Here is a 25,517-nt window from a genome sequence, read left to right as displayed (position 1 = left end):
TGCAACAGCCCCTTAGTGTCTGTTAGAGATCCACCATAGGTCAGGGGTAAACCGCCCAACGGAACTGATATCCGATGTTCACCAAAACACAGGGCGATTAGTAAAAACTACCCACGAGGAGAAAGCGATGTCAAAGCCATAGCAAAAGCTCTTTCCATGAGTTTGGTTATATCATTATGTGCGTTTATTCCACGAGGCCTTACCGCCAGCCAGCCAGTCAGTTGTGTATGTAGGGTCGGTTCGAACCCCTTGCGGATTGCTGTAACAACGGATGCTTATGTTGCAGCTAGTGTTTCCGACTTGAATGAGGCTCCCAAGGGACATGATTTCTCGTCTCGTGGAAACCACCACCACTCTAACACATTGACCGAAATGGACGCTGTGGCAGAGGATACTTGGCAGTTTGCGGTCTTTATAAGGTCCCGGTAGTCGGTAAGCTTTACGTAGGTACCTTGGGACTTTTCCAGCGACTCAGTCTCCGGGAGCATGCGCTCACATCCGGCTCTTACCAGTCTGATACCTGTTCATCCAGACGAACCCTCTTGACTGAGAGCAAATGCCACGATGTTGTCCTATGATCCTGAATACTAATTTCCAACAACCCTTCAGAATAACCGCGGTAACTCCGTAGCTACGTTGCGTGACATGAAAACTTGGGGTTAGTCAGGTCGAGGACTGTTCAGAGCTCTCAATGATGCCCAAGTAGGAAACGGAAATCCAGGGTGCACTGAAGAGGTACCCTTGAACACACATAGTGGAGTCATTACCATGGTTGAATAATATACCTGCGGTAGTTAGGTAAGTCGGCATCATCACTTATGCAGCGGGCTCACCACAAGGTATTTTGAGACCTGGACGTAGAGGTCACGGTAGGAACTCACATTGCTCGAAATATCGAAGTGAATGTTACGTCCGGCATGAGGTTGCGCTTGCCCGCTGCAAGACGCGGTTCACGTAACCGATTGTCCCCTGGAATGGATGACGACGCTGCTATGCTGTCACGTGAATTATCAGGGCCTATGTAGTGGTGGGGCCAGCTTCCCGTCCTTGGCAAAAGAATTGAATGGGCCTCCCTCCTCCAACCCCGAAATCGTCAGCGAAAATCTCAAAACAAACTTCGTCGGCACGGATTGAACCCTAACCCCAACCCTTCTTCGATTGTCGTCGACGACAGCACGCGCATTCCCATCCATCTTCCTCGACAGTTGAGTTCACGAAACGTGCTGCTCAGAGAATCAGTGAGGGGAACAATGACAGGACGCGGGAGAGGTCGTCCTGCCACGCGGCAACAGCAACCGGCCGAGGGAACGACAGTTGCTGTCCGGCGTGCCACGCGTCTTCAGCAGCAATCTCCGCCACCTCCTCAAGGGGAACAGGTAGAGCAGCAGCAGCTTCAGCAGCATCCGGTTCAGGATGCTCAGATTGACCCAACCCTCACTGGTGCTCAGGAATCAGAGATGCCTCCTCCTCCTATCCCAGCCCCGAAAGGCCAAAGTGAGCAAGCCGTTGTTGAAGTTGCTCGTCGAAGCACGCGCCGTGATGCCCGTGCTGGGAGCATGGTGAGCGTTAATAGCGTTCTTACACGTGTCTCTGGGACAGATGCCTTCTCCTCTCAACCAGAAACCCCAGGTAAGAGTAAATGATCTGTTTGCCAAGAATACTCATTGATCCTTTACAATAGGTATCGGTCTTCGTAGAGGCACTTCAACATCACTCACTGGTACCCCGGCTCGTGAGGTACCTATTTTCACAGATTCCGAGTCGGGCAGAACTCCGGTAAAGAAGGGAAAGGAGAGGCTCTTGATGAGCCGCATGTTGCCGCATCTCTTCGCTTCGGCAGACAAACTGTTCACTCTACTGGCCACAACAGACCCTCAACAGAGAGACCTTGTTGAGCAGGCAGCCTTGGAAGACGAGTTCGACATGTACCGCTTACGGTATGTCTCGAACCAGAGCCAACCCAGCATCAATCTCAAGCACGTTCTTTCGACCCTGGAAGTCGACCCTACCTCACCGGCCGGTTCCGACGCCTGCAAGATCGTGACGCTCGCCAATCTTGTTAAAATCTTCGATCGAATTGACGTGATTCAGCAGGATCATTCCGAAGACCCCTTGACCGACCTGCAAGTCTGCGATGACATAATCGCCCAGTCTATGGTAGTGGATGAAGTTGAGAACTCGGCGGTCCTTAAGCCAGAAGACATCATGACTCAAGTTGTGGAAATCCGGACGCTTCTGTTCATGGCCACTCTCAAAGATCTCGAGGTGCAGAACCAATTTCCGATAAGCCGGTCGGAGGTATTGTCGGACACGTTTTGTCAAGAGAGCCCAAGTATGGAAGCAGTAGAGGACTTCAAACAAGGCAACAAGGATGCTTTGCTGCTGAAGTTTGTCCCGGGCATTGACCCTAACGATGACCCTTGGCACAAGGAAGAGTATATTACACGGTTGCGGTCCATCTGCGAATACCTGCCCAATGAAGCCATCGACCCCGCAACTCTTCAAGCTTGCTTGGAGCAAATCAAGAAATTCTATGACCCTCAGAGCTCTCTACGGGCTATTAGGGAGAGCCTGGAAGCCTGTTTCCAGGAAATCAAACGACAACTACAACCTGTGACACCGGGACCGTCCTACCCAGCTACCCACTATGGCGCGCCAGATTCATCGGCAGTGGATTCGCAGATTCAGTCTCAGTTGGAGAGCGAGTCACTGGCACATACTGGGTACGCCTATAACCTCCTCGGCTAAATGGTCCTATGCTAATATGATATATATTGCAGGCAAAGACAGCAGCCGTATATGGCAGCTCTTCGTGCTATGAAGCAGGATCAGGAATCGGAGAGCGGTGCTTCACAATCACAGGATGGAAGTTATTCGACGACCCAGGATCTCCTCGATCAAGGCTACGGGTTTGCATCGAGCAGTTACGCCTCATTGGGGCGCGCCTCATACCCCCCTAACTACGACGCTCAACCATCATCATCTGTGGTATACCCTGGCCACCCGGGTGCCATTCAAAACGGCGTTGAGTACGCACGATCTGCCGCCCAGCTAGGCCGTTCTAAGCGTGCTTCTCCAGGCGAGAATGGGGGTGTAGCCGATGGAGCAGATGCGGGCAAACGACCAGCTAAAAAGCCAAGGACACGCCGGAACAAGCCCACTGTTCCCATGCCTGCCGCAGAGGGTGCATCGGGGGATGCTGAGACGCCTTCTTCATCTGCCGCTACTGCTGCTGCCGCTGTCGCTGCTGTGGCTAGGTACTCACCGTTCACCGACACGCAGGCCGAGCCCGACTTTGAGTTTGTCGCGCAACGCACGAGGGAGCTCTCGGCAGCCAACCGCAAGGCAAGAGAACCACAACAACGGTCGCCTTGGGTTCGCGACGACATCAGGCAGTTGGTCAAGGCGGTGGATATGTACAAGTGCAAATGGAGCGTCATTGAGAAGGAGATAAAGGAGGGCAAGCTTCCTTTTGTGCGCCCTCGGGACCAGCAGGCTTTGCGAGACAAAGCTCGCTTGCTAAAGCAAGACTTCCTAAAGTGAGTGGCATGACACCTTGCCACGAAACCTCCCCTAGTTGTTACTGACACGTCTGTTAAAGGGTTGATGCTATTTTGCCTCCTTCGTTTGATCTCGTTGTGCTGGGTAAGAAGGAGAGAAATGCCGTGATTGCATGCGGCAAGAATCCGGACCGCAAGGAAGCCGACATAGCGAACGGAATCCCCATCAATACCGAGTATCGACAAAATGAGCAGGAGCAAGCAAATGCTGCGGAAGCGGGGGACCAAGCACATGTACAAGGCGAGGAACAACCGGAGATGCAACTCGAAGCACAGGCGGAGGTACAAACTGAGGCGCAGCCCGAGGCTTCGGCAATGGTTCCAGCTGAGGCGCATGTTGACGCAGAAGCGATAGAAGCTGCTTCCATGTCATAGGGTCCATTTGGGCATCCTATCGCTGATGCTACGCATGTGAGGGACGGGACCGAAGAATAACATAGGGAGCTGCGCCAACGGAAACGCCCAAAAGCGAACAAGCAACCATATCGGAAAATAAGGTTTATGTTTTATAAGCCAAGGCGAGGCTTTGTGCTCTTCCCGGAGGTAACGAAAAGGAAGAGATGGGTGCGACGGATGGTCGGACCTACTGTATCCTTAAGTGCAGGCTGGGGTTACCATTGGAAAGAAACAATCAATAGCAAAAAGGGCTCATGACGATGCACCCTTTGCAAGGTGGTCAGTATCAAGCTGTCGTTCAGGTTGACAATCAAAGACGGCCAGCGTCCGAGTTGGGGTGTAAAGCTCAACACTGAACCGGTTCAGGAGTATCAATAAATATTAAGATAGCGTAGTGTTAGGCGAGAGACGTACTAGTAGTGTCAGCACTGCTGTATCCTCATGGTGGTTGTAGTAACTAGCGACCTTCGTCCTATTCTTCTTTCAGAAACACAAATGCCATAGCAGGTTTATCTCTGTCAAACATGTTTTCCAAGAGTACTTTATCATTCCGTGTGATATCTTGAGTGATTGATCTTGAATTCAACCAAAGAAAACTAACGGAAAGGAAGCAACTGTATAAATAACAGCAAGTGGTCTGTGCGCTGTAACACCCCTTGACGTTGACGATGCATGGAAGCTTGCAATTGGCTCCTTCCGGGGGGCTTTCAGCCTCTCAGGTGCACTGGCAGCGTGGAGCACGGACTCCTTGACACCTCAGTGGACTCCCCCTCGACTGTGCAGCGGAATTGGCAACGTCGCGAGTTGGGGATATTTGCTGGCCGCACCGCCGCACAGGCAACATTGCAGCCGCTACTCCGTTATTTCGTACCTCTATTGTTCTAGCCTCGACTTGCTTACCTGAACAACAACAACCTGGGTTTCCCAAATCCACAATACACCTCCAGCACCCATCGTCGCCCTGCCCGCTATGAATTACGGCAAGAAGGACGAGGATGCTGAGACGGGTCTGGTCAAGGTTGACCGGACCCAGGTCTTCCAGGAGGGTGAGTCCTGAGTACCTAGACAGCTGAGGCCTTGTCGTCGGGTGGACGTGGCCCTTAGCTCCTAACCTCCTCAAGACTGACCGGTGGTTCGACATACAGCCCGCCTCTTCAACAACTCCCCCATCCAGCCGCGCAAATGCCGTATCCTCCTCACCAAGATTGCCCTCCTCCTCTATACCGGCGAAAGATTCCCGACAAACGAGGCGACGACGCTGTTCTTCGGTATCTCGAAGCTCTTCCAGAACAAGGATGCCAGCCTACGACAGATGGTCCACCTTGTCATCAAGGAGCTAGCCAACTCGGCCGAGGATATCATTATGGTTACCAGCACCATCATGAAGGATACTGGCGGTAGTACCGATGCCATCTACCGTCCGAATGCCATCCGCGCCCTTTGCCGCATCATCGATGTAAGCGGCCATCCCCGAGCCCCTGCAATGCGCCCCTCGGCCCCTTAAATGGCTATCCAATGTGGAGCTAACCCCGACCCTTTGCAGGCCACCACAGTACAGTCCATCGAGCGTGTCATGAAGACGGCCATTGTCGACAGAAACCCCTCAGTATCTTCGGCCGCCCTCGTATCATCATACCATCTTCTCCCCGTCGCAAAGGACGTCGTCAAACGGTGGCAGAATGAGGCCTCGGAAGCGGCAGCTAACACCAAGTCGACCGGCGGCTTCTCTCTCGGTTTCGGATCTTCCAACAGAGACCTGCCCATCAACAACTCAACCATGACCCAGTATCACGCAATTGGCTTGCTCTATCAGATGCGCATGCACGACAGGATGGCATTGGTCAAGATGGTCCAGCAGTTCGGTGCCCCCGGTGCCGTCAAGAACCCCGCCGCTCTCGTGTTGCTCGTCCGTCTTGCCGCCCAGCTGGCCGACGAAGATCCGCACCTTAGAAAGCCCATGATGCAGTTGCTGGATGGCTGGCTCAGGCACAAGAGCGAAATGGTCAACTTCGAGGCCGCGAAGGCGATCTGCGATATGCGGGACGTCACCGACGCTGAGGTCACCCAGGCAGTCCATGTCCTCCAGCTCTTCCTTACCTCGCCCCGCGCTGTTACCAAGTTCGCCGCTCTTCGTATTCTTCACAACTTCGCTTCTTTCAAGCCGGCGGCCGTTGCTGTGTGCAACCCGGACATTGAGCTCCTTATCTCCAACACCAACCGCTCCATCGCTACCTTTGCCATTACTACTCTACTCAAGACCGGGAACGAGGCCAGTGTGGATCGCCTGATGAAGCAGATTTCTGGCTTCATGTCTGAAATCACCGACGAGTTCAAGATCACGATTGTTGAGGCTATCCGTACTCTCTGTCTTAAGTTCCCCAGCAAGCAGGCCGGCATGCTCCAGTTCCTCAGCGGTATCTTGCGCGATGAGGGCGGCTATGAGTTCAAGCGCGCCGTGGTGGAGAGCATGTTCGACCTCATCAAATTCGTTCCCGAATCCAAGGAGGAGGCCCTCGCTCACCTCTGCGAATTCATCGAAGACTGCGAGTTCACTAAGTTGGCAGTCCGTGTCCTTCACCTCCTCGGTCTTGAGGGACCCAAGACATCTCAACCCACCAAGTACATCCGCTACATCTACAATCGGGTGGTCCTCGAGAACTCTATCGTGCGCGCCGCAGCGGTTACTGCCCTTGCCAAGTTCGGTGTTGGCCAGAAGGATCCTGAAGTCAAGCGCAGCGTGGAGGTTCTTCTTACCAGGTGTCTGGATGATGTTGATGACGAGGTTCGCGATCGTGCTGCTCTCAACCTCAAGCTTATGAAGGAGGAGGATGAGCTTGCGAACAGGTTTGTCAAGAATGGTAAGTTCCCGTCTACGATCTGTTACCCTCCAGATAGTGTGGTATACTAACATTCCAACAGACAGCATGTTCTCGTTGCCCTTTTTCGAGCATCAGCTCGTCACATATGTCACTTCTGACGACAGGTCGACATTCGAGGCGCCTTTCGATATCTCCAAGATCCCTGTTGTTACCCGCGAGCAAGCAGATGCCGAGGATAGGACCAAGAAGCTGACTGCTACGACACCTTCTCTCAAGCCGCCCAAGGTCGGACCAACCAAGGCGGCTCCCACTAGTGCTGAGGCGGCTGCATCAGCGTCAGCGGCTGCGCAGAAGTATGCTCAGGAGTTGATGCAGATCCCCGAGATGGCAGAATTTGGCGCCGTTCTCAAGTCGTCGCCGGTGGTAGAGTTAACCGAGGCGGAGACTGAGTACGTCGTTTCAGTTGTCAAGCATATTTTCAAGGAGCATATCGTGCTCCAATACGAGGTCAAAAACACTCTTCCCGACACCGTATTAGAGAATGTCTCTGTCGTAGCCACTCCCTCGGAAGAAGAGCTCGAGGAGCTATTCATTATTCAGGCCGAGAAGCTCGACACCGACGTTCCCGGAAAGGTGTATGTGGCATTCAGAAAGGTCAACGGTGAAGGTTCGCTACCAGTTAGCGCCTTCTCTAACGTCCTCAAGTTCACCAGCAAGGAGATCGACCCCAGCACCGGTGAGCCTGAAGAAACCGGATACGATGACGAGTACGAGGTTGCCGAGTTCGATTTGGCGGGAAGTGATTATGTCATTCCCGTATTTGCCAGCAACTTTGCGCATATTTGGGAGCAGGTTGGTGCTTCTGGGGAGGAGGCGGAGGAGACATTGCTGCTCAGCAGCATGAAGAGCATAGCAGGTAAGTCAAACCCCTCTGGTTTTAGACTCTTGTCAGACCCATCCATTAACATTCAATAGATGCAACTGAACAACTAGCAAAGACTCTGTCGCTACAACCCCTCGAGGGAACAGATGTGCCCCTCAACCAGACCACACATACGCTCAAGCTCCTTGGAAAGACTGTCAATGGCGGCAGAGTGGTAGCCAACGTCCGTATGGCCTTCTCGGCCAAATCGGGTGTTACTACGAAGATCACTGTCAGGAGCGAGGAGGAAGGCGTGGCTGCGTTGGTTGTGGCGTCTGTTGCTTAAAGAGCTTAATGAAACGGGTAAGGTATCAGCTATGACCTTTACCTTGGTAACTTGAGGGATGTTGGTTGTTTGGTGTTAGCTTGTTGTCCGCATGGCGTTTTACCCCAAACTTTAGTACTCTATTATTACTTTACGTCATACTATTTGGTAGAGAAAGACAAAATTACGGAGTTCTTTCTTCTGGATAACATGGCTGCATGAGAGCTTAGTGGAACGAAACTGCGAGAGCAGTCTGGCCAGGGAGTTTGTCCTGTCGTAGTCGATATCGGGGTCTCGAATCTGCACACCGTCCACTGGAGATCGTCTCCATGAGTTCAACCATGAGCAACGAATCTAGAACTCCTATAGGTCAGTTGGTTGACTGCATTATGTCTACGTACCATGATTTCTCTTCGTAAAGAGATCACATCCGTACATTTATGCGCCTTAGACAGCTAGTGAACATGACACTATCTCCGCTGTCAGCTGCCTTGTCAATCACGGGCCATCAGGGTTCATTGTGCAAGGAAGGGATATGACGCAAGCTTTGGGGTTGGGCCAAGTGGCCGGGACCTGGGCCTCAACATTGGAGTCGGAATTCATGCAAGCGTTGAAAGTCACACGGAGGGGAAAAACGGTGCGACGTTGACCTCCCTCTCAACAGGGCGCGAAGTGCGACGCGTCATAACCAGCAAGGACAACATTACACGACATCTTGAAAACAAGCAATTGTCCCGTTCAAAATGATATGTCGTACGTACTGGGCCAACCTTCCCACCTTCGAGCCTGGTGAAATAAAGGGAAGCTGAATCCTGAGGGGCTGTGAGGGGAAAGCCAACCCACGCGCGCAGAAAGTGTTCCACTCTATGCCGGATCCCCGTTCTTTTTGATGGAAAGATCCACTTTATTTTCTCCTTCTCCGACTTCGACATTCTTCTTTTATTTACTTTCGGATCATTGTCCCCTCCCTATATTTCCCTCAAGCTCCCTCCCCTCAAATCTCGGCTTGTACGAAGAAAGCATCTCCGAGCGAACTGTCTCCCGCGAAAGCCTGAACGAGGCATTGGCTTATCGCCTTGATCTTCCAAGGCCACAAGCTTAGGTTGCTTAGCAACACCGAAGAGCGATACCGGACGAACAGCCATTGTCAGTCATCCAGACTTCTGGCGTTCACGCGATATTCCACCTTCCAACCCAGAAACTTGCCCATTCTAGCTTTAGAGCAGATTGGACCGCTAGACGCTACGGATAAAACCCTCGATCCAAAGTCAAGATGGTTTACGTACGCCAGGAGAAGCTGCCGAACTTGCGGCAATACAAGTACTCGGCCGTCGATCACTCTTTGACGTCCAAATACATCCTCAAGCCCTTCTACACCAATGTTGTCATCAAGCTGTTCCCCATGAGCATGGCTCCCAACCTGATCACGCTCACTGGTTTTATGTTCGTCGTCGCCAACTTCCTTACTCTGTTATGGTACAACCCTACCCTCGACCAGGATTGCCCGCCTTGGGTCTACTACAGCTGGGCCGCCGGTCTGTTCCTCTACCAGACCTTTGATGCCGTTGACGGCACCCAAGCGTAAGTTCTCCCCTTGGCATGAAATGCTTTAGCCACTGGAACAATGTAGACTGACGATGATCCTTAACACAGTCGCCGCACTCGCCAATCCGGACCTCTTGGTGAACTCTTCGATCATGGCGTCGACGCCCTCAACACCTCACTCGAATGCCTTATCTTCGCCGCCTCCCAGAACATGGGCCAGAGCTGGTACACCGTCGCGACCGTCTTCGCCTCTCTCCTGACTTTCTACGTTCAAACCTGGGATGAGTACCACACCAAGACGCTCACCCTGGGCATCGTCAACGGGCCCGTTGAGGGCATCCTGATCCTCGTGGGCGTTTACACCCTGACCGGCTACCTCGGCGGCGCCTCCTTCTGGCAACAGGGCATGCTCCCCACGCTCGGTGTTCCCCAGACCCTCACCTTCGGCAGCACCGTCTTGACCCTGCCCAGCTTCTTTTACAACCTCTCCTTCACCGAGTGGTACATGGTCCAGGGCACCGTCGTGCTGGTCTACAACACGGTCGAGTCCGCCCGCAACGTGATCCGCGCCCGCCGCGCCCGTGGCGACCGCTCGCGCTACGCCCTCGTCGGTCTGTTCCCCTTCTTCGCCACCTGGACGCTCGTGGTAGCCTACCTGTGGCTGCAGCCTAACATTCTGCACGGCCACCTGGTTCCCTTTGTTTTGTTCGCAGGTATCGTCAACGCTTACAGCGTCGGCCAGATGATCACGGCCCATCTCGTCAAGCTCGACTTCCCCTACTGGAACGTCATGGTGATCCCGCTCGGCTTAGGCGTCTTTGACTCGCTCGGCCCCCTCATTCATACGTACGCGCCCGATGGCCTCAAGAACCTCGGCTGGCCGTCGGCGCTGGGCGATGGTGTCTATCAGGTTGCCTTCATGTTCTGCATGCTCGGCATGGCAGTTGGCGTCTATGGCAGCTTCGTGGTGGATGTCATTGTTACCATCTGCGATTACTTGGACATCTGGTGCTTGACTATCAAGTACCCCTTTGTGGAGGGCCAGGATGATCCCAAGGTGTCTAAGCAGGTTATGGGAAGCAAGGAGGAAAAGAAGGAGCTATGATTGTTCGGGTCTGCTCTTCCTACGATTAGAGGTGTTGCGATGGGGAAGGGAGGCGGGCAAGTTAAGAGGAGGAAAATTGACGGCAAGCAAGTACGGCGCGGTACCCTGAAGCGACAAGGAGTACAGACCAACTCGCAATGAGCGAGGGCGCGCGGGAGGGGATGCGGGTTGGAGGAGGGGGAGGAGGATAAAGTGAGGATATGGGGCCAACGGGTTCGACCGACTGGTCGGGGTATCGATATACCATTTATCCCCATCATGACATTCCAAACTCGGAAAACATGATAGAGGTGATTGCGTTCCTGCTTGGGTTCCTTCTTATGACGAATACACGGACGTAAACGACACATGATGATGATTTTTCCGCTTTCTTTCAGTCATTTCTATTTTTCTCTGGGATGGGTTGGGTTTTGGTTAGGTGGAAAAGGGGAAGAGAGAAGAAGAGGAGGGTTTACCGCAAGGAAAGAAAACGGGTGCATAAGCACGCATAGGTACGCAAATGGTAGAAACCCACATCGTGTATTTCTAGCGTTGTTGAGCGCGGCGTCCCGATGAACCATATATCCGGTTTCTTCTACTGCAGAACACACAGTTATGATGGTACCATGGCTTCATTTAGACATCATAGGTCAGATAAAGATAAGTTAAGGTGTGTGGGCACCAAAGAGAGCGGTATATACTTAGGTCGTACATACAAGTGTTTCCAGTGTAAGACCTCCTTCATCGCTCATGGTGAGATACATAATTCCAGAAAAGATAAGCCAACTCCGCTAGTCCAAGATAAATGCAAGTAAGGTTCCCATGAATTGCCCCAAAGATACCACCCCGGTTTAACACCTGTCCAACTGACGAAGGTATGGGCTTCGTTGCCGAAAAGCAAATAACCATTCATCCAATATTCCATCCAGCCCTCGATATGCTTGTATGTGACTGATATGCACCATGTTCATCCCTTCCCATCTTTTTGTTCAGCTCGTATCCCTTTTCCCTCGTGATATATGCCCGATGTTGTTCGTCGCCCTATACGGTGCTTCTGCCGGGGTGTCTCCGTCCCGGATGCATCTACCCCCATATGTTTCGGTCGCAGCTCGGGAGCCATCAACTCAAAGCAACTCGTCACTCCCGCTTGCCGCACTCTGCTCGATCGCCTCCAGAATGGCGCTTTCCTCGAATACCGGACCTTGGCCATCGCACTTGGCCTGCCCCTTCAGCAGCTCGCTGACAGCCTGAATGTCGACCAGCCCGCGTCTGAAAAGGTCATGGTTCTGCATCAGGTCCCAAGCCGCACCGGCTGCCAACAGGCGCTCCCCGCTCTCGCTCTTGACCACCCTGTGGCTCAGCGTCTTCTCGTTGTGGTTCTCCAGCAGGTTCGAGTAGAAGTCCGTCGGCTTGTAGGACATGGGGCCCGTCGTCAGGGGCGTCCCGGCGCTCCCTAGAGGAGACCCGACGGCGGCGGCACCGGCGGCCGCCAAGGATGTAGCCCGCAGTATCTCGTTCTCGGTGCTGACCTTTTGGAGGTCCTGTTTCAGCTTCTCATTTTCCGACTGTCTCAGCTGGGCTTCCTCCTCCAGTTGTTGTAGACGGGTTTCAAGTTCTTTGACGTGGCGTTCTTTGCGTTCGCGGAAGGCTCGTTGACTGCATATATGGCGAGATCTGGTCAGCTAAGGTCCTGTGTTCTCAAATTCTTTCTTGGCACTGCATGATCTGTAGGGCCCGGTCTATGGGGTAAGGGAAAGCCAAACGTGGGACAAAAGGACATGTGAGACATGTGACAGCGTGACCCAAGGGTCATTCTGCTTGTCTGACCCGAGTCATCAAGATAGGACAGGCGAGCAGAGAGTAAGAGAGGCGGTGTGTAACGTACGCGGCGCGGTTCTGGGCTTTCCGTCTTGACTGAGCGGGCGTCAGGTTTTCGTCTTCCTCAGAGTTTGAGCCCTGTCTGCGGGCTCGGGCTTCGTCGGCAGGCTCTCCTTTGGCATTGTTAAGGGATTGTAGGAGGTCAGATGTAGACTGCTGCTGATGTTGAAGGTGTATGGAGCCGTTGATGGGCTGCGCAGTCGGAGGAAGCTGCTGGGTCGGCGGGGTCGGGGGCCCGGCAAAGGTTGTTGATTGAGCATTGAACTGGGTAAAGGCCTCGAAGTTCTGGAACTGGTCAGGGAGCCCGTTCTGAAATTGCTCGAAGAGTTCCTGCCCCTGAGTAAGAAATGTGTAAGCCATTCGATTGCCTGGGTAGATCGTGCGCTAGCGGGTCGTGAGGTGCAGAGAGGAACGTCAATGGCATGCTGAGAAACGCAGGAACAATCGAAGGAAATGCCACTCGGGTCCATATGTAGCTATAGATCCGCAACCTAAAGAACCTCCGCTTCTCCCTTCCAGTTCCATTTAAATCAAAAGCATGGAACTCACCTGTGGAGAGGCGTTGTTGAAGTCGTCCGAAACGGCCGAGTTTGAATGCGAAGGGGTGAGGGGAGGAATACCGAGGAAGTGGTACGGCGGCTGGGCGCCAGCGCCGGCGAAGTATACTGGGTTTGTATAGTCCATCGTATAAAGTACTAAGCTAGTTGGTGTGCTCAGAGTATCGTATGGAGTGTTGTTGATTCGATATCGTGTGATGCCCTGATGTTTCGTATTCAAGAAGGATTGTGCTCTCGAAAAAAAAAAGACCGAATGGAAGGACCTACGCAGTGGGATGGATCGAGGATGGATGATCACTGACCAAATGAGCAGTGGAATGAGTGTAAAGGGCAGTTGTTTTCTGACAGCCCAAGAACTTGTTCGGTCGAGACCGACATCGAAAAGGCGAGGGGAAGGCGGGATTCTTGCAGTGGGCTACCTGGGGACTCGGTGGCCGTGGATCTGCAGTGGGTGGGAAAGGGCACAGAAAGTGCCAGAGACAGAACCGAAAGTCGGGGGTGGGGCCACACAGTTAGCGGTCATCACTGACCAGGGGTCGCCTTGTATCCCAGCGCGGTTCGAGATCCCGTCAACATGAACCAGACACTCGCACCCATCTCATGAAGGAAAAGGGGTCGACTGCATTTCTTGCCCGTTCACGAGCTGCCTCATCAGATGGGAGCTCATCCGGAGGCAGCTAAGGAAGGCCATACGGAACCTTATTCCTCCTCCTATACTCATCATCTTTAGATGCTGACAGCGTGCCGCTTGGACGCTGAATTACACGAATGACAACATCCATGCCCTAAAAGTTAGGTTAACTACAGCCTTACCCGACACCAAAATCGACGGCAGCATGCTTTTGCAAATCAGGCTAGGGTGCATGCGGGCTGAGCAGCCTGGTACATGAACAAGTGGAAGTGTCGGTGCCTGGATGCACACAGGACAGTCTGACAGCTGGCCCCTCGCCGCAATGATGGAGTGTTGGCCATCAGAGTTGCCGCACAGATGCAGATACTCTACACATGGGTTCCATCAATCTCAGCCCTTGTATGGAAGTATTCTGATTTTCAGTCCGGGCATGGCGATGGGAAGTCCGGCATGGTGGGAGGGCAAGGCGGGAGTCTCGAGAATAGGGGTGGCGTTCCCTAGAGGCGTCCGATTGGTATCCGAACGATTGTCTCATGCTGAAGATGTTGCGATTCCAGAGACTCGAGACACTTGCCGCTGCGATCCGTGGTATTCACTACATCGGCGGAAACTAATATGTATTGCATGAACAAACAACAAAGTTCTTAAGTCGACTGTCTCCGTCAAACTCGGGCTGACCCTTCACGCGAGGGGTGAACCTTCAACCAGTGAGATTTGTGGTGTGGTGATCAAGACCCGTGGTTCGCGTCTCTTTGGCCGGGATGTTGTACAACCAGAGGAGATTGAATCTCGCCTGATTTATTTCCCATAAAAACTAACAGCGGGAGCTAGACAATCATCCATGAAGTATCTAAGCGGGGCGGAAGAGAATAAGGTCGGTGTCGATGTCCTGGGCGAGGAGAGCGAGGCATGCGAGGGCGAGTACATACGGAGCGGGAGGTTGTCGCTGCCCCACTCCCGAGCGGAGGCCCTCCCGCTCCGGGTCTGGAGCGAATGATCAACGATGTCTTAGCCCCACTCTTCACTGCTACCGAAGCCAACAACTTCGGGGTCGTCAAGTTTCACCAGAACACGTTCCGAACCATAAACAGCCCGACTCCTGCTCGCTAAGGCTACCGAGCGGGACATGTTTCGAAAATCACTTTTCATCGTCCATACTTCACATAGCAATTATCTTTCATGGGCGTTGTCCGCGAGGCTTTTCTCACTTGGCGAGCCGTCCTCCGGCATGTGATGTTGAAAAGCCCTGCCACGGACGTTTGGATAACGAGAACTTTGGTACTGTACTCACGACACTCCCGTACGATTTTCTATATGTCGGAGTCAACAACTGTATATTCCCACGATTGTTGCCTCTTGCTCTCCTGCCCCGGGTTTCATATTTGCCGTCGTCATTCTCCCCTCTATCACCCTTGGAGGGTGAGATGAGTGGCACCCCTAGGCAATCGACCTGTTCTTATCAGCTGAGTTCTTATATCTAAACGTTTCAATCCAATCATCATTTCCCTGAGCTCGTTTTGCGTCCTCGTTGCTTACACTTTTGGGGTGGCAAAAATAGTATTGCTGTGACTTCGGTGGCGAGGCACAACATCATGCCCTTGCAGGCGGTTCCATTGTCGAAAGTGATGATACTACAGTTGGCTTCCAGTCTGAACCAACCACCATGACGTCTATCTAGAATCATGTTTTTCGATGCCTACCTGTGTGGTCCATCATGGTCTGGATACTCTGCCACATGAGTGATGCAGAACAGGCCACTGTTGGCGCTCATAGCCACACAACGGATCACAATTTGTCACTCATATCTGCTCAACTCGGTCGGCAAACTTCGAGGAGAAGGCTGTACTGACCAGAAGATCACTGCGGGCTTGCTTACTGGCCTGAGAGCTACAGAGACACCTATCCGGAATTACAAGATGAACAAAAAAAGCAGGATGTTAGATACCCCCGGTCGGACTCTACCATGCCCTGGGTAGATAGAACGCGCCCTTTGGTTTTTCTCTCATTGACGTGGAGCTTGGACACCATAGCTTCGCCTATGAGAGACTCGTCAGACCGAAAGCTCATTGCCCTGGCATTAGATGATCATGCGGTGTGTGATACTTCGCTCTCACGCGCTACGAGATAGGTGAGTAGCCAGTTCAACCGATCTCTTTCTCTGGTCCCTTCTTGAGATGCTTTATTGAGCCGTGTGTTGCCATCAATGAAGCTGTGGGAAGATTTTCCTAGCTACTGAGTCGGTATACCGTGGGCTATCAACTCAAGTGTTTGAAAGGTCATATAAGAATGCGGGACGCTCACGGCCAGCCTCAACCCAAAAGAGGACTCGTCAAAATGGTTACTTTCTACTTTGCATTTCTTTGTTTTCTTCATTTCTCCTAGTTCGTCCCTCACGTCATTTTCCAACCAGTTTGGTGAATCAGGAAGCTGTTTGCATAAGGCCGTCGTCGAAGTCGAACATAGAGCGTACCTAGTCTTGGGCACAAATTGAAACTCTCCCGACATAGAGCACTCCAATAATTAGGTAACAAAGACAGTTGACGCATCTCGGTCCAAGGCACTGAGCCGCTCGCCCCCCTCCCCCCCCCCAAAAAAATACTTTTTTCTTCTTGCCGACCTGCTTCTGCTTGTCAATATGTCGTCGGGAAGATGCGAAATTTTTCCGTTATCCAGAGTCAACGCTGGAAGACACAACGTGAACCAACGACAACAGGCCTGCTTGTACCTGGAAGTTTGTTGTTCTTTTTTTCTTCTTTTTTTCTTCTTTGTCTTGCTCTGCTTAACAAATCTCAACGTCGACAGTCTTTCACGACCGTTTGCTGGCTTTGGAGTGCCCAGCTAAAAGGGAGAAGCTAGCGCAATAGTTAACGGCGAGAGGTCTGGAGGTAGGTTCATTGCAAGTCTCTTCCATATTAACTTGGCAGTCGTGCATGTTGGAATCAGAGGGACAGCGTACTTATCTCGACACTGCTCCTGCTGCGGGAGTGGTGGGGAACATAAGACGGAAATCCATGATGCCTTGCAGGCCACTTATGAAGGCACGGATCACAGCTTCGGTCGTCGTTTCCAAAAGATGGGACGGCAGCTAAATCGCGAATCTGGACGAACGCAGACACCGCCTTTCAACGGGAAAGAACAACCCTCCCTTCACTTGCCGGCGCAGAGCGCATTATCAGACGAGCCGCATATAAAAAGAAGCCCGCACTGGAAATCTCAACCGGCTCTGCTCCTACTCAACAACACCTGGCGGACCACCTTCGTATTTCCGCTCGGCAGGAAACGCGAACCAGGTCGCGATTGCCCTCAGACGCAAGAATCCGGACCACAGTCACGCACTAGGTCAGCAGATAGAGAGCAGCAACTTCTTCCTCGGATGCAGTTGAAGATGACTCCCGAGCCTGTCGAGCCAACTGCGACGGCGTCGCAAGCACCCTCTCGATGGAGTCGACACGTTCCTGTGATTGAGGTTAACGCGGCGAGCCAACATGAAGAGAACTCGCACACGATGGCTATACCAGTCTACAACCCTGGAAGCCCCGATATGCTAGGACCGCGACATGCTCGTCATGCCCGTCTGATGGCGAGCGAAGTCAAGTTGCAAGAGTGGCTGGGTGCACTGGCAGCTGCAACCCCTCCTGACCAGAAGCCCACAACGACCGAGACGGAAGGTACGTTTTCCCGGCCTCATTATCTCCCCTTCCCGTGCCCTTACCCCGTCGCTCCTTCCTTGCCAGTTATGCCAGTGGTGGCTGGCAGCCCTGACCTCCAAAAACATCCTTTCCTTTCCCTTTGCGACTCAAAATCTCGCCCTTGCCAACTTGCAAGTCATCTTCATCTTCATCCTTCCTCCATACCCTCCATGCTCTGTCCAAAACGCCATCGCTAGCAAAGCGCAACCTGCCCAGTCGCACAAATGGATCCTTTCTCGTCACCTCTCTCTAACCCGTCCGTGTTCTCGCCTACAGACACGACGAAGCCATCCAAGCCGGCTACTTTCAATACCGTCGGCACCCTTCACAACCCCAATGCTACGGCACCGATACACCCTCCCACTCGACGGCCTCGCACTCGTCGTTTCAACGGACTCCAGTCACCTCCGGGTCCCCCAGGCTACGGTCCGTTCCCCAATTCACTCCTGTCGGCTTTGCCCGTAGCAGAAGCGGAGATATCACCCCCTCCCACGAAAACCACCTTGCCGCATTATTCGCCTCTGCAGCAAAACCTCGATCGAGCTGTCAGCCCCTTTGCCGATGCGGACAGAGCACAAGCTACCGCCATGGCGCTTCCTGCTATCAGAGCTGGAAATCTTCCAGCGCCCTCAACTGCAACTTTGGGCACCTTTTCGGACCTGAAGGAGAACGCTTCCACGACCGGAGACGATGATAGCTCCACCGGAGATGATATACTCCTCGCATCAACCTTCTCTGTCAAAAGTCTCACGAGTCTCGCATCGTACCCAAACCCTATGCAAAAGAAAGCCCAGAACACTCTTGCGCTGGCCAAAGCACGTACAGCTCATTATGGCATCAACAGACCTGATACACCCTCTTCGCTTCTCAGCAAGTCCTCCGTCACTGGAAGGAATCAGCCCATGATTCCGTACGGCACCACATCTGCCGGTATTGGAACTCCACAGCCTCTTACGGCAGGCCCACCGGGCCAGCGTCCGTTCAAGCCATCGACAGCGGAATCTACTTACAGGATTCTGCGCGCATATGATGATGAGAAAGTGGCTCTCCGCACCCCGCCAGGCTTTCTTTCCATGGAGAATGACTCTGGTGCACGTGGTAATCCTGCAGTTCAGTCACTCTCGAGCAAGAAAGATGAGCTTCATGGACCAGGCGATCGACTGCGTTCAATCTCAGGAACAATTCCAGTTGATGACCGTATCAAGGCGGCTCAGGCAGCTTTCATTGAAGAGGCCGAAGAGACATTCCAGCATTGTTTCGGCAACAATAATTACCTACCCAGCAAGGTTTCGCCAAATAAGATCCCGATCCTCGACACTCTACCCCTCGACAAGGCCATGCAATATTTCAGGGGTGGCTTGCCCAGCAGTTACAATGGGCAGACCTCCATCATCGACGAGCATTGGTATGAGCGTTACCCTCTTCAAGCCAGAGCTGCGTCCTTGAACCCATCACCGGAAGAACAAGCACGGAGAGCTGAGAAGACGAACCGGATATTCTACTCGGGTGTGAGGCTACTCGGGAAAAAGGCTAATGAGCTACTGCCCATCTCCGCTGCTAGAAGTTCGGAGAGCAAAGTGGGGGTTATTGGGGGGGAACGCAGAGAGCCGAGCAGTAATGATGAGAAGGAGTGCGGCGACCCTTTGGTGACTATGGCGCTGGTTTCGCTGCTTGCTTGCAAGCAGGGCTCCAAGCTCAATGATCCGCAGAATCCATTTTCGTCTGATTGGAGCAAAGCTGACCCGGCGTGGATTGACACATCTGAGGATGGCAACAAGAGTTACTTCACTGCGAAGCCGGAGCCAGTGAAGAAGAAGGTGGCCAGACGTGTCACCAGACGCGGATACTGATGCTACCATCTAGGGCTCTAAACTTGTGGCCAGTTCCCTGTCGTTTGAGGCTTGTAGGTTTGTACCATATCGTTACATTCTTCTATGAAAAATGCGTCGTTTGGATGTCAGGCATGCATCTAGCGAGCCTCATCATATATGGAGCGGCGACCATACTAGCCAGTCACATGGTTGACTGGTCATAACACCACGTTGGAGAATGAAGGCCGAAAGGATGGTCATTTTTGGGTTTCCGATCGTGCTTCAATCTAAGAGAAAGGGAGGAGAAACGGGTATCGCATCTCTCGCCCTCCAGACCGGATATTATGGTTTCCCTAATTTACTACTCCCCTCTTCTGAGCATGGTTATGCGGAGTACTCTTCGAAATTGTGCGACCTTGAGTATGCTATTCTTGTGCCTTCCCTGTTATGTCCTAGTCTTAGATCTTTCGGATCAAGTTACAGCAATGACTGAAGATGTTTGGCAGCATCATGACTGCCAACACTTAATCATCGGTTGTCTTTATAATATCATTAATAAAAAAACAAGTATCTCGACTGCAGCTACTGTTCCGTTTCACTCGTGTTTCTTGTATGTCTTTCGAGGCTGTGGTTACTCGCTTCTTGGCTAGTGTCAACGATGAATGTCGCCTGTCTGTCATTGAAATCACGGCTTCTTTTAGAATGTCATTTTAGCGTCAATCAATATACAAAGATCCAGGCAACCACCGAGGTGAAGTCAGCGAGTGATACAATCGGCGAAAAGAAGAGTATTTAATTAAGCTATCCGAACATGCCAGTCGGGTTACGATCTCTCGTCGTCACTATCGATCAATCTCTTCCCCTGTTTATCCTTCCTTCCAGACTCATGGTATGGCGGCGCAACCCTGACCGCCTTAGATGACTGATGATGAACCTCACTCATCGTTGTTCAAGGCTCCCTCCATCTTCTTTCCTGGCATCAATTAACCTTTTTGCTTGGCATGAAGACTATAAAAATGAAAAAGAGAAAGTATCCCCCATCATGAAAAAAGAGAAGGCGTAGAGTAGGAGATATGTGGCTCGTTGATATGTGACACAGGCGTAGTTAGTTAGGTAGGTAGGTAGTAGGTAGTCTGGTATATATCAATCAATCAATCAATCAATCAATCAATCAATCAATCAATCAATCAATCAATCAATCAATCAATCAATCAATCAATCAATCAATCAATCAATCAGGTACATCGGGGTCCTGTTTGTGAATCACAGGCTCTGTTTTTTGCCTCTCTTTCCTGTGAAAAAAAAATGAAAAAAACCAACCTAATCATCCGGTGCGAGAAGAAGAAGAAAAGGAAAAAAAGAGAGACAAGAAACAGAATCGACGAACGGGCAGCAGGATGGCAAAGCATTACATGTCTCCCTCCCTCTCCATACTTCTTCTCCTGCTATGTGCTACCTGCCTGCCTGCCTACCTGCCTACCTGTCTACCTGTCTGCCTGACCTACCATCCGCAAAGCATACCAATATGTACCGCTCTCATTCAATCAATAAAAAAAGGCCATAGCCATTGGGAAAATGTCAAAGAACTTTCGCAAGTCATATCCATCCAGTAACATGTGCTCAAGCCAACCAAAGCCAACTAAGTCTCCCATCCCAACAGTCATAATTATTGCTTTATAACTCATGTCGGTTATTATTGTTGTTCATTACCGAGGGCCGGCTGCTCTAGGGATGTTGCCACCGCGCCCGGGTAGTTGGAAGTCCGGGTTTGAGTTGAGAAGGAGATCTGAGCCATCAGCGAGACCAGGGGCGGGGCGATTAACCGGCCGACGAGGAACCACGTTGCCTCCTCCTCCTCCTCCTCCTCCTCCATAACCGCCCGCTACGGCAGGGGGCATCGGCCCGGCATTGGCAGGGTTCCAACGCGGATTGATGCCCCGCTGGGAGATCGAGGTGAAGTTAGAACGCTCGGACTCAGCCGGGCTTCTAGCTCGGTTGGGAACATCGTCGTGGGAGTTGATTCCCGGGGGTTGCTTCTGCATGGAAACGGGTGATGGCTTTGCGGCAGCTGAAGGTTCAGCAAAGCGCGGGTCGACGTCTTCGTAATAATCGCTGGCCACTGAAGCTGTGACGGCTTCAGAAATCGGACGGGCTGCACCGCGGGCCGCAGGTGGCGCTAGTCCCGGGGAGTTTCTCCCAGGTCCTTGGTTCCACGCTTGCCTGGGTGGCACGTAAACATCGCTGGGTCTAATCAGTCAGCAATGATCCTCACTCTTGGTTTTTCTCAAGCGTCGCTTACCCTTCTTGGCTATAGCCATTCGCGTTATTGCCACGATCCGAGCCTGGAACTCTTCCCTGCTGCATAGCTAACATTCCAGCAACATCCGAGTCACTGTCCCTGATTCCGTACTGTCCAACGCCGGGACCCGTGGGAGAAGCATCCAGCTCTACCGCAGGACCGGGCATACCGTCATCGACGCCAGGGAGCGGGGGAGGAGACTCAGCTCTTGGGAGCGATGCCCTTCTCGGATTGTATGCCGAATACTGAGCTTCTGGCTGTTCATTGTTTCCGTATCCCGGCGCAGACGGACCATAGGCGCTAGCACCAGGGCCAGGTCCATAAGGGGCACCGGGAGATGGTCTCCGATCCGGCCCCCCTTGATATCCTTGAGGCGGTGGGCCTCGGCCACCCCGTGGTCCTGGGCCTCCGAATCCACGGGGCGGTGGACCATAGCCTCCTCTTCCTCGCCCTGGTAGGCCATAGCCTCCTCGTCCATTTGGCGGAGGTCCACCTCCCCTCCCAGGTCCGGCAAAGCCACCACGTCCACGGTAGCCTCCGGGAGGCATGCCACCCCTACCCCGTGAGTTCATGCGCTCGTTTTGAGGTACGGGCCTCATGGCATATCCATCTTGAGGCGGTAGTGGGTTTCCGTACTGATCTCGGCCAACAGGCGTACTAGACGGTGATCGAGAGGGCGCACCATCCATAAGACTGGGTGGCGTGCTATCGTTGACTAATGTCGCTGGTGACCGATCGATGGGGCTAACCGACGTAAGTGGGATTCTCTCCTCGCTGCGATCGTCCTTCTTCTCAAAAGTAGTGAATTCGGGCAGCTTGTCGCCTCCGACGTTCGCGCCACTGATCATGGGTACGGTTGGTTGTGGGCCGGTGACTTGTGTGACGGGGGCAGTTTGCGCCTGCCGGTTATAGTAATTTTCTCCGCTCATCTCGGCATTTTCTGCAATGCGCTTCCTGTTCGCCTTTCTGTTGACAAGTGTTCTGCGCATGGCGCATGTTACCAGGCCGCAAAACGCTACAAGGATGGTAGCGGCGACGACAATGTAAGAGCCCCATGACAAGTGTGGAATGAAGAGCAACACATCGACGAGGAAGGCCAACAGGCAGACAATAAAGTCAACGATGCTGACAATGAATAGGATCAGGAGGTACCGGGCTGAGTGAGAGGGCGAGTGAAAATGGGCCACAATAGCAAGGACGAAGTTGATTAGGGTGATCAAGGCAGCGACTGGGTGCACAATCAAGATACTTGAAAGTGTAGAACGGGTTCCCATGGGGAGGTCGTAGTCCTCATTGATTTGTTGAACGAAGGCGGCTGTACGAATCAGTACTTGCTACAAAACATTGAAGTGTGACATGGAGCGAGACACTACCCGGGGAACAACTCACAAGTATCGTAGCCGATTTCTATAGGACTACAGCCGTTTGAGGTGCAGTAACCAAAAACACCAAAGCTCAGATCGCCGAAGCCTTTGATGTTGAAGCTACTCAATGGGATTTGCTTGATGATTGGCGTGGATATGGTGGCCAACACGAGGAGCCCGAATGCCGCAAAGAGCAGCACCGCGAGGGGCGTCGCGGGCCGCAACATGGTGACGATTGTTTGGGCTTATATATATCGGAATATGCGAGAACCAAGAGAGTGTCGTCGACGAAAGTCTGCCAACGTCCTCAGGACGCGGCGAAGAGGGAGGTGGTGGATTGGCGCCTTTTGCGTTGCCAATTGGAGCTTTTGTCGACGGACAGGATTTGGGGGTGGAGTTGAAAGGAGAGAAGCCCCGAAAGTAGTCGTAAGTCAGATACGCTTGCTGGGAACATGCGTGTTGCTGATAGAGCCGATAAAAACGAGTGTACGAGCCTAAGACCAAGCCTGAAGAAAAAAAGACAGATTGTGAGAAGACGGTGGTGTTGCGATGGTATTGATTAGATGTTATTGTGGTCGCGGCTTTGTGTCGTGTAAAAGCGTGGAAATGAGGCACCACAGGATCGCCGCAGACGACGGACAAATCCTCAGGAGGTATCTTTTCTTATTGGACGGGCGTCACTCAACGGGCAGTCCCTGTCGACTCTCGATTGCATCGGCGGCCCTATTATTAATTCCTGTATTCACGCTATTCTGTCGACGCCGTCGTTCTCGTCGTCTCGGGCCGTTCACGTCGGTCGTTGATGTTAGGTTTCTTGGTGTCGACCCGGGTCAATTGACAATTCCAAGGGCTTGAGACGAGGAAAGGACATTGAGTCTAGGCGAAGTGGAAGTCTTGGAGGAGATCGGGCTTCGTGCCCTCCTGTTTCGAGAGATGAGATGGATACCTTAGCTGGAAGGTACAAGCGCCAAGATTACAGAGTGGGATAGCACAGGCACAGGCACAGGCACAGGCACAGGCACAACGGGGACACCAGAGGGCACGAACACTGGCACTGGGCGCCTGGCGGTTGCTTCCATTCCAGACGCTGGGCAAAAAGGTTTGGAAAAGGCGAGGAGCATTGGGAACGACGACGGGGGACGGCACGGGTTGAGCATGGCGTGGAAGTTGATTGGAGGCTTGATTGATAGGAGGGGGGTTGCACTGGGGGTAGCAACCATGCAACAGTGGAGCACTGCCCTGGAAGGGTTCCACCACCGTTCTCGGGGCTCAATTGGGTGGGTCCACGCTAAGGCGAGCCGGGCCTGCTAGACCTGCCCACGCGAAAAGTGCAAGGGACGGCCCTGGCCTGTGCTGTGCTGACTTCGCTTCCACTTTTGGAGGTTGGTTCCTGAATGCTTTTTCAGCAAAGCAATCCGTCACAGGGAAATGGATAAAGAAAACAGCATCTCTGCCACATGTTTGCCTACACCTGGATGATTTCTTCGCGTTCTCGTACTCACCCTCGTTTTGCCTCCTCCCGCAATCTTCCATGTGCCCTGCCCTCTACTCAGAACTGCGCGGGTGCTGCAGTCTGCTTATCGGATCCTGGAAGTGGACTCGCAAGCCCGGGAACATGCATCCACTCCCAATCTGGGGGAGCCTATCGTGAACCGGATGCTTTCCAACCTCCACCTGCGGTTTTGGGAATCGATTATTGTGGTGGAGAGCACCGCCTACGTCTACTAACCCTAAAACATGGTCAACGTCATCCGGTTTAGAGATGGCGTTGCAAGTTAGATCATGGAATGCCGTCAAGTGGCCGTCAGTCAAGAACTATGAGGCCAAAAGAGGCCAGCCATTCCATGTCGTCGAACCAGAGACTGAGACACCCCACGGTCTGCACCAGCGCCAGTCGGGGTTTGACTCCGTGAGCCTCAATGCTCTTTTAGAAAACACGGAACGCCTTACCGACTCCCGTCCTGCATCTATTCGAATTCCAAAAGCTTTAAATCGAGCCGCTCGTCTTCGAACTCCAGTTGTTTCGCCCTATCAAAGGCTATGGACGTCTCTGTCACGGAAAAGGCGCCGACTTAACCTTTCTTTATTCCCGTTCTTCGTCTCACAATAGAAAGAATATCTTCTCACAGGGGAACCAATAACAGTTCGTTCTGACAGTTAACATCTCTGTCGGTCCTGTTTCCTTGATCCAGCAGGTTGGGAAAGGGGGACGCGGCGCGGATATGACTGCCTCTTCTCATTTCAGCATGGACCAAGTCCAAGTGCTTACCAGGGTCCATCCATACACAGCGGTCTCTTCTTGGTCCTGGGCTCTTCTTTTCCCCTTCCCTCTCCATCAAATGAACCATTGAGAAACTTGTCGTTAGCAGCTGTCACGTAAAGTAGGTAACCGGCACGACGGCAGCCCGGATGCACTGTTAAACACGGCTGTCATAGGATGCTGACTGAAGCCTTTCCAAACAGGACTGTTGCTTAATCGGCGCGAGTCACCTCATCCATTATACGTTCTATGCGCTGCGAACTAAACGCCGATATGAACTGAAAAGCGTCAACATTCTTCGTACACACTGAACACAAACTTCTGAAAGTGTGTCGTGACGCTCATTAGCTCGAGGCAAATTGCGATGAGATTCAAGGTGCCACAAACACGGTGAGATCCAACGTTTGCGCAACGTGTTATCCGCTACCGACATTATA

The 25,517-nt window shown here is 52.6% G+C and overlaps 6 protein-coding genes across 6 annotated transcripts; 4 read left to right on the top strand and 2 right to left on the bottom strand.

Moving 5' to 3' along the window:
* The first annotated feature begins 59 nt into the window (after window positions 1-59).
* Window positions 60-4,509, top strand: SMAC4_05434 (uncharacterized protein). Its single transcript, XM_066090291.1, has 4 exons — window positions 60-1,629; window positions 1,682-2,723; window positions 2,781-3,539; window positions 3,602-4,509. Exons 1-4 carry the CDS (start codon window positions 1,251-1,253, stop codon window positions 3,933-3,935), a joined length of 2,514 nt encoding a protein of 837 aa, XP_065945526.1. The 5' UTR covers window positions 60-1,250; the 3' UTR covers window positions 3,936-4,509.
* Window positions 4,510-4,878: 369 nt separating this feature from the next.
* SMAC4_05435 (uncharacterized protein) lies at window positions 4,879-8,397 on the top strand. The gene is made up of 5 exons (XM_003347088.2): window positions 4,879-5,002; window positions 5,102-5,412; window positions 5,500-6,814; window positions 6,876-7,691; window positions 7,751-8,397. The coding sequence occupies exons 1-5, from the start codon at window positions 4,927-4,929 to the stop codon at window positions 7,981-7,983; spliced, it is 2,751 nt and encodes a 916-aa protein (XP_003347136.1). The 5' UTR covers window positions 4,879-4,926; the 3' UTR covers window positions 7,984-8,397.
* A 475-nt stretch (window positions 8,398-8,872) lies between these two features.
* On the top strand, window positions 8,873-10,780 carry SMAC4_05436 (uncharacterized protein). Its single transcript, XM_003347089.2, has 2 exons — window positions 8,873-9,543; window positions 9,616-10,780. The coding sequence occupies exons 1-2, from the start codon at window positions 9,236-9,238 to the stop codon at window positions 10,610-10,612; spliced, it is 1,305 nt and encodes a 434-aa protein (XP_003347137.1). The 5' UTR covers window positions 8,873-9,235; the 3' UTR covers window positions 10,613-10,780.
* Window positions 10,781-11,203: 423 nt separating this feature from the next.
* Window positions 11,204-13,354, bottom strand: SMAC4_05437 (uncharacterized protein). Its single transcript, XM_003347090.2, has 3 exons — window positions 13,019-13,354; window positions 12,477-12,805; window positions 11,204-12,247 (listed from the first exon to the last, which is right to left on the bottom strand). The coding sequence occupies exons 1-3, from the start codon at window positions 13,151-13,153 to the stop codon at window positions 11,716-11,718; spliced, it is 996 nt and encodes a 331-aa protein (XP_003347138.1). The 5' UTR covers window positions 13,154-13,354; the 3' UTR covers window positions 11,204-11,715.
* Window positions 13,355-17,042: 3,688 nt separating this feature from the next.
* On the top strand, window positions 17,043-19,196 carry SMAC4_05438 (uncharacterized protein; the record flags this gene model as incomplete). The annotated part of the gene is made up of 2 exons (XM_003347091.1): window positions 17,043-17,325; window positions 17,623-19,196. The coding sequence occupies 2 exons, from the start codon at window positions 17,043-17,045 to the stop codon at window positions 19,194-19,196; spliced, it is 1,857 nt and encodes a 618-aa protein (XP_003347139.1).
* A 743-nt stretch (window positions 19,197-19,939) lies between these two features.
* On the bottom strand, window positions 19,940-24,244 carry SMAC4_05439 (uncharacterized protein). Its single transcript, XM_024655345.2, has 3 exons — window positions 22,846-24,244; window positions 21,457-22,771; window positions 19,940-21,404 (listed from the first exon to the last, which is right to left on the bottom strand). The coding sequence occupies exons 1-3, from the start codon at window positions 23,045-23,047 to the stop codon at window positions 20,864-20,866; spliced, it is 2,058 nt and encodes a 685-aa protein (XP_024511245.2). The 5' UTR covers window positions 23,048-24,244; the 3' UTR covers window positions 19,940-20,863.
* Between the last annotated feature and the right edge of the window lie 1,273 nt (window positions 24,245-25,517).

This window comes from Sordaria macrospora, chromosome 1, assembly GCF_033870435.1.
Source record: "Sordaria macrospora chromosome 1, complete sequence".
Taxonomy (NCBI): Eukaryota; Fungi; Ascomycota; class Sordariomycetes; order Sordariales; family Sordariaceae; genus Sordaria; species Sordaria macrospora.
Note: the sequence above shows the minus strand (reverse complement) of the source record. Positions and strands in the feature narration are given on the sequence as shown.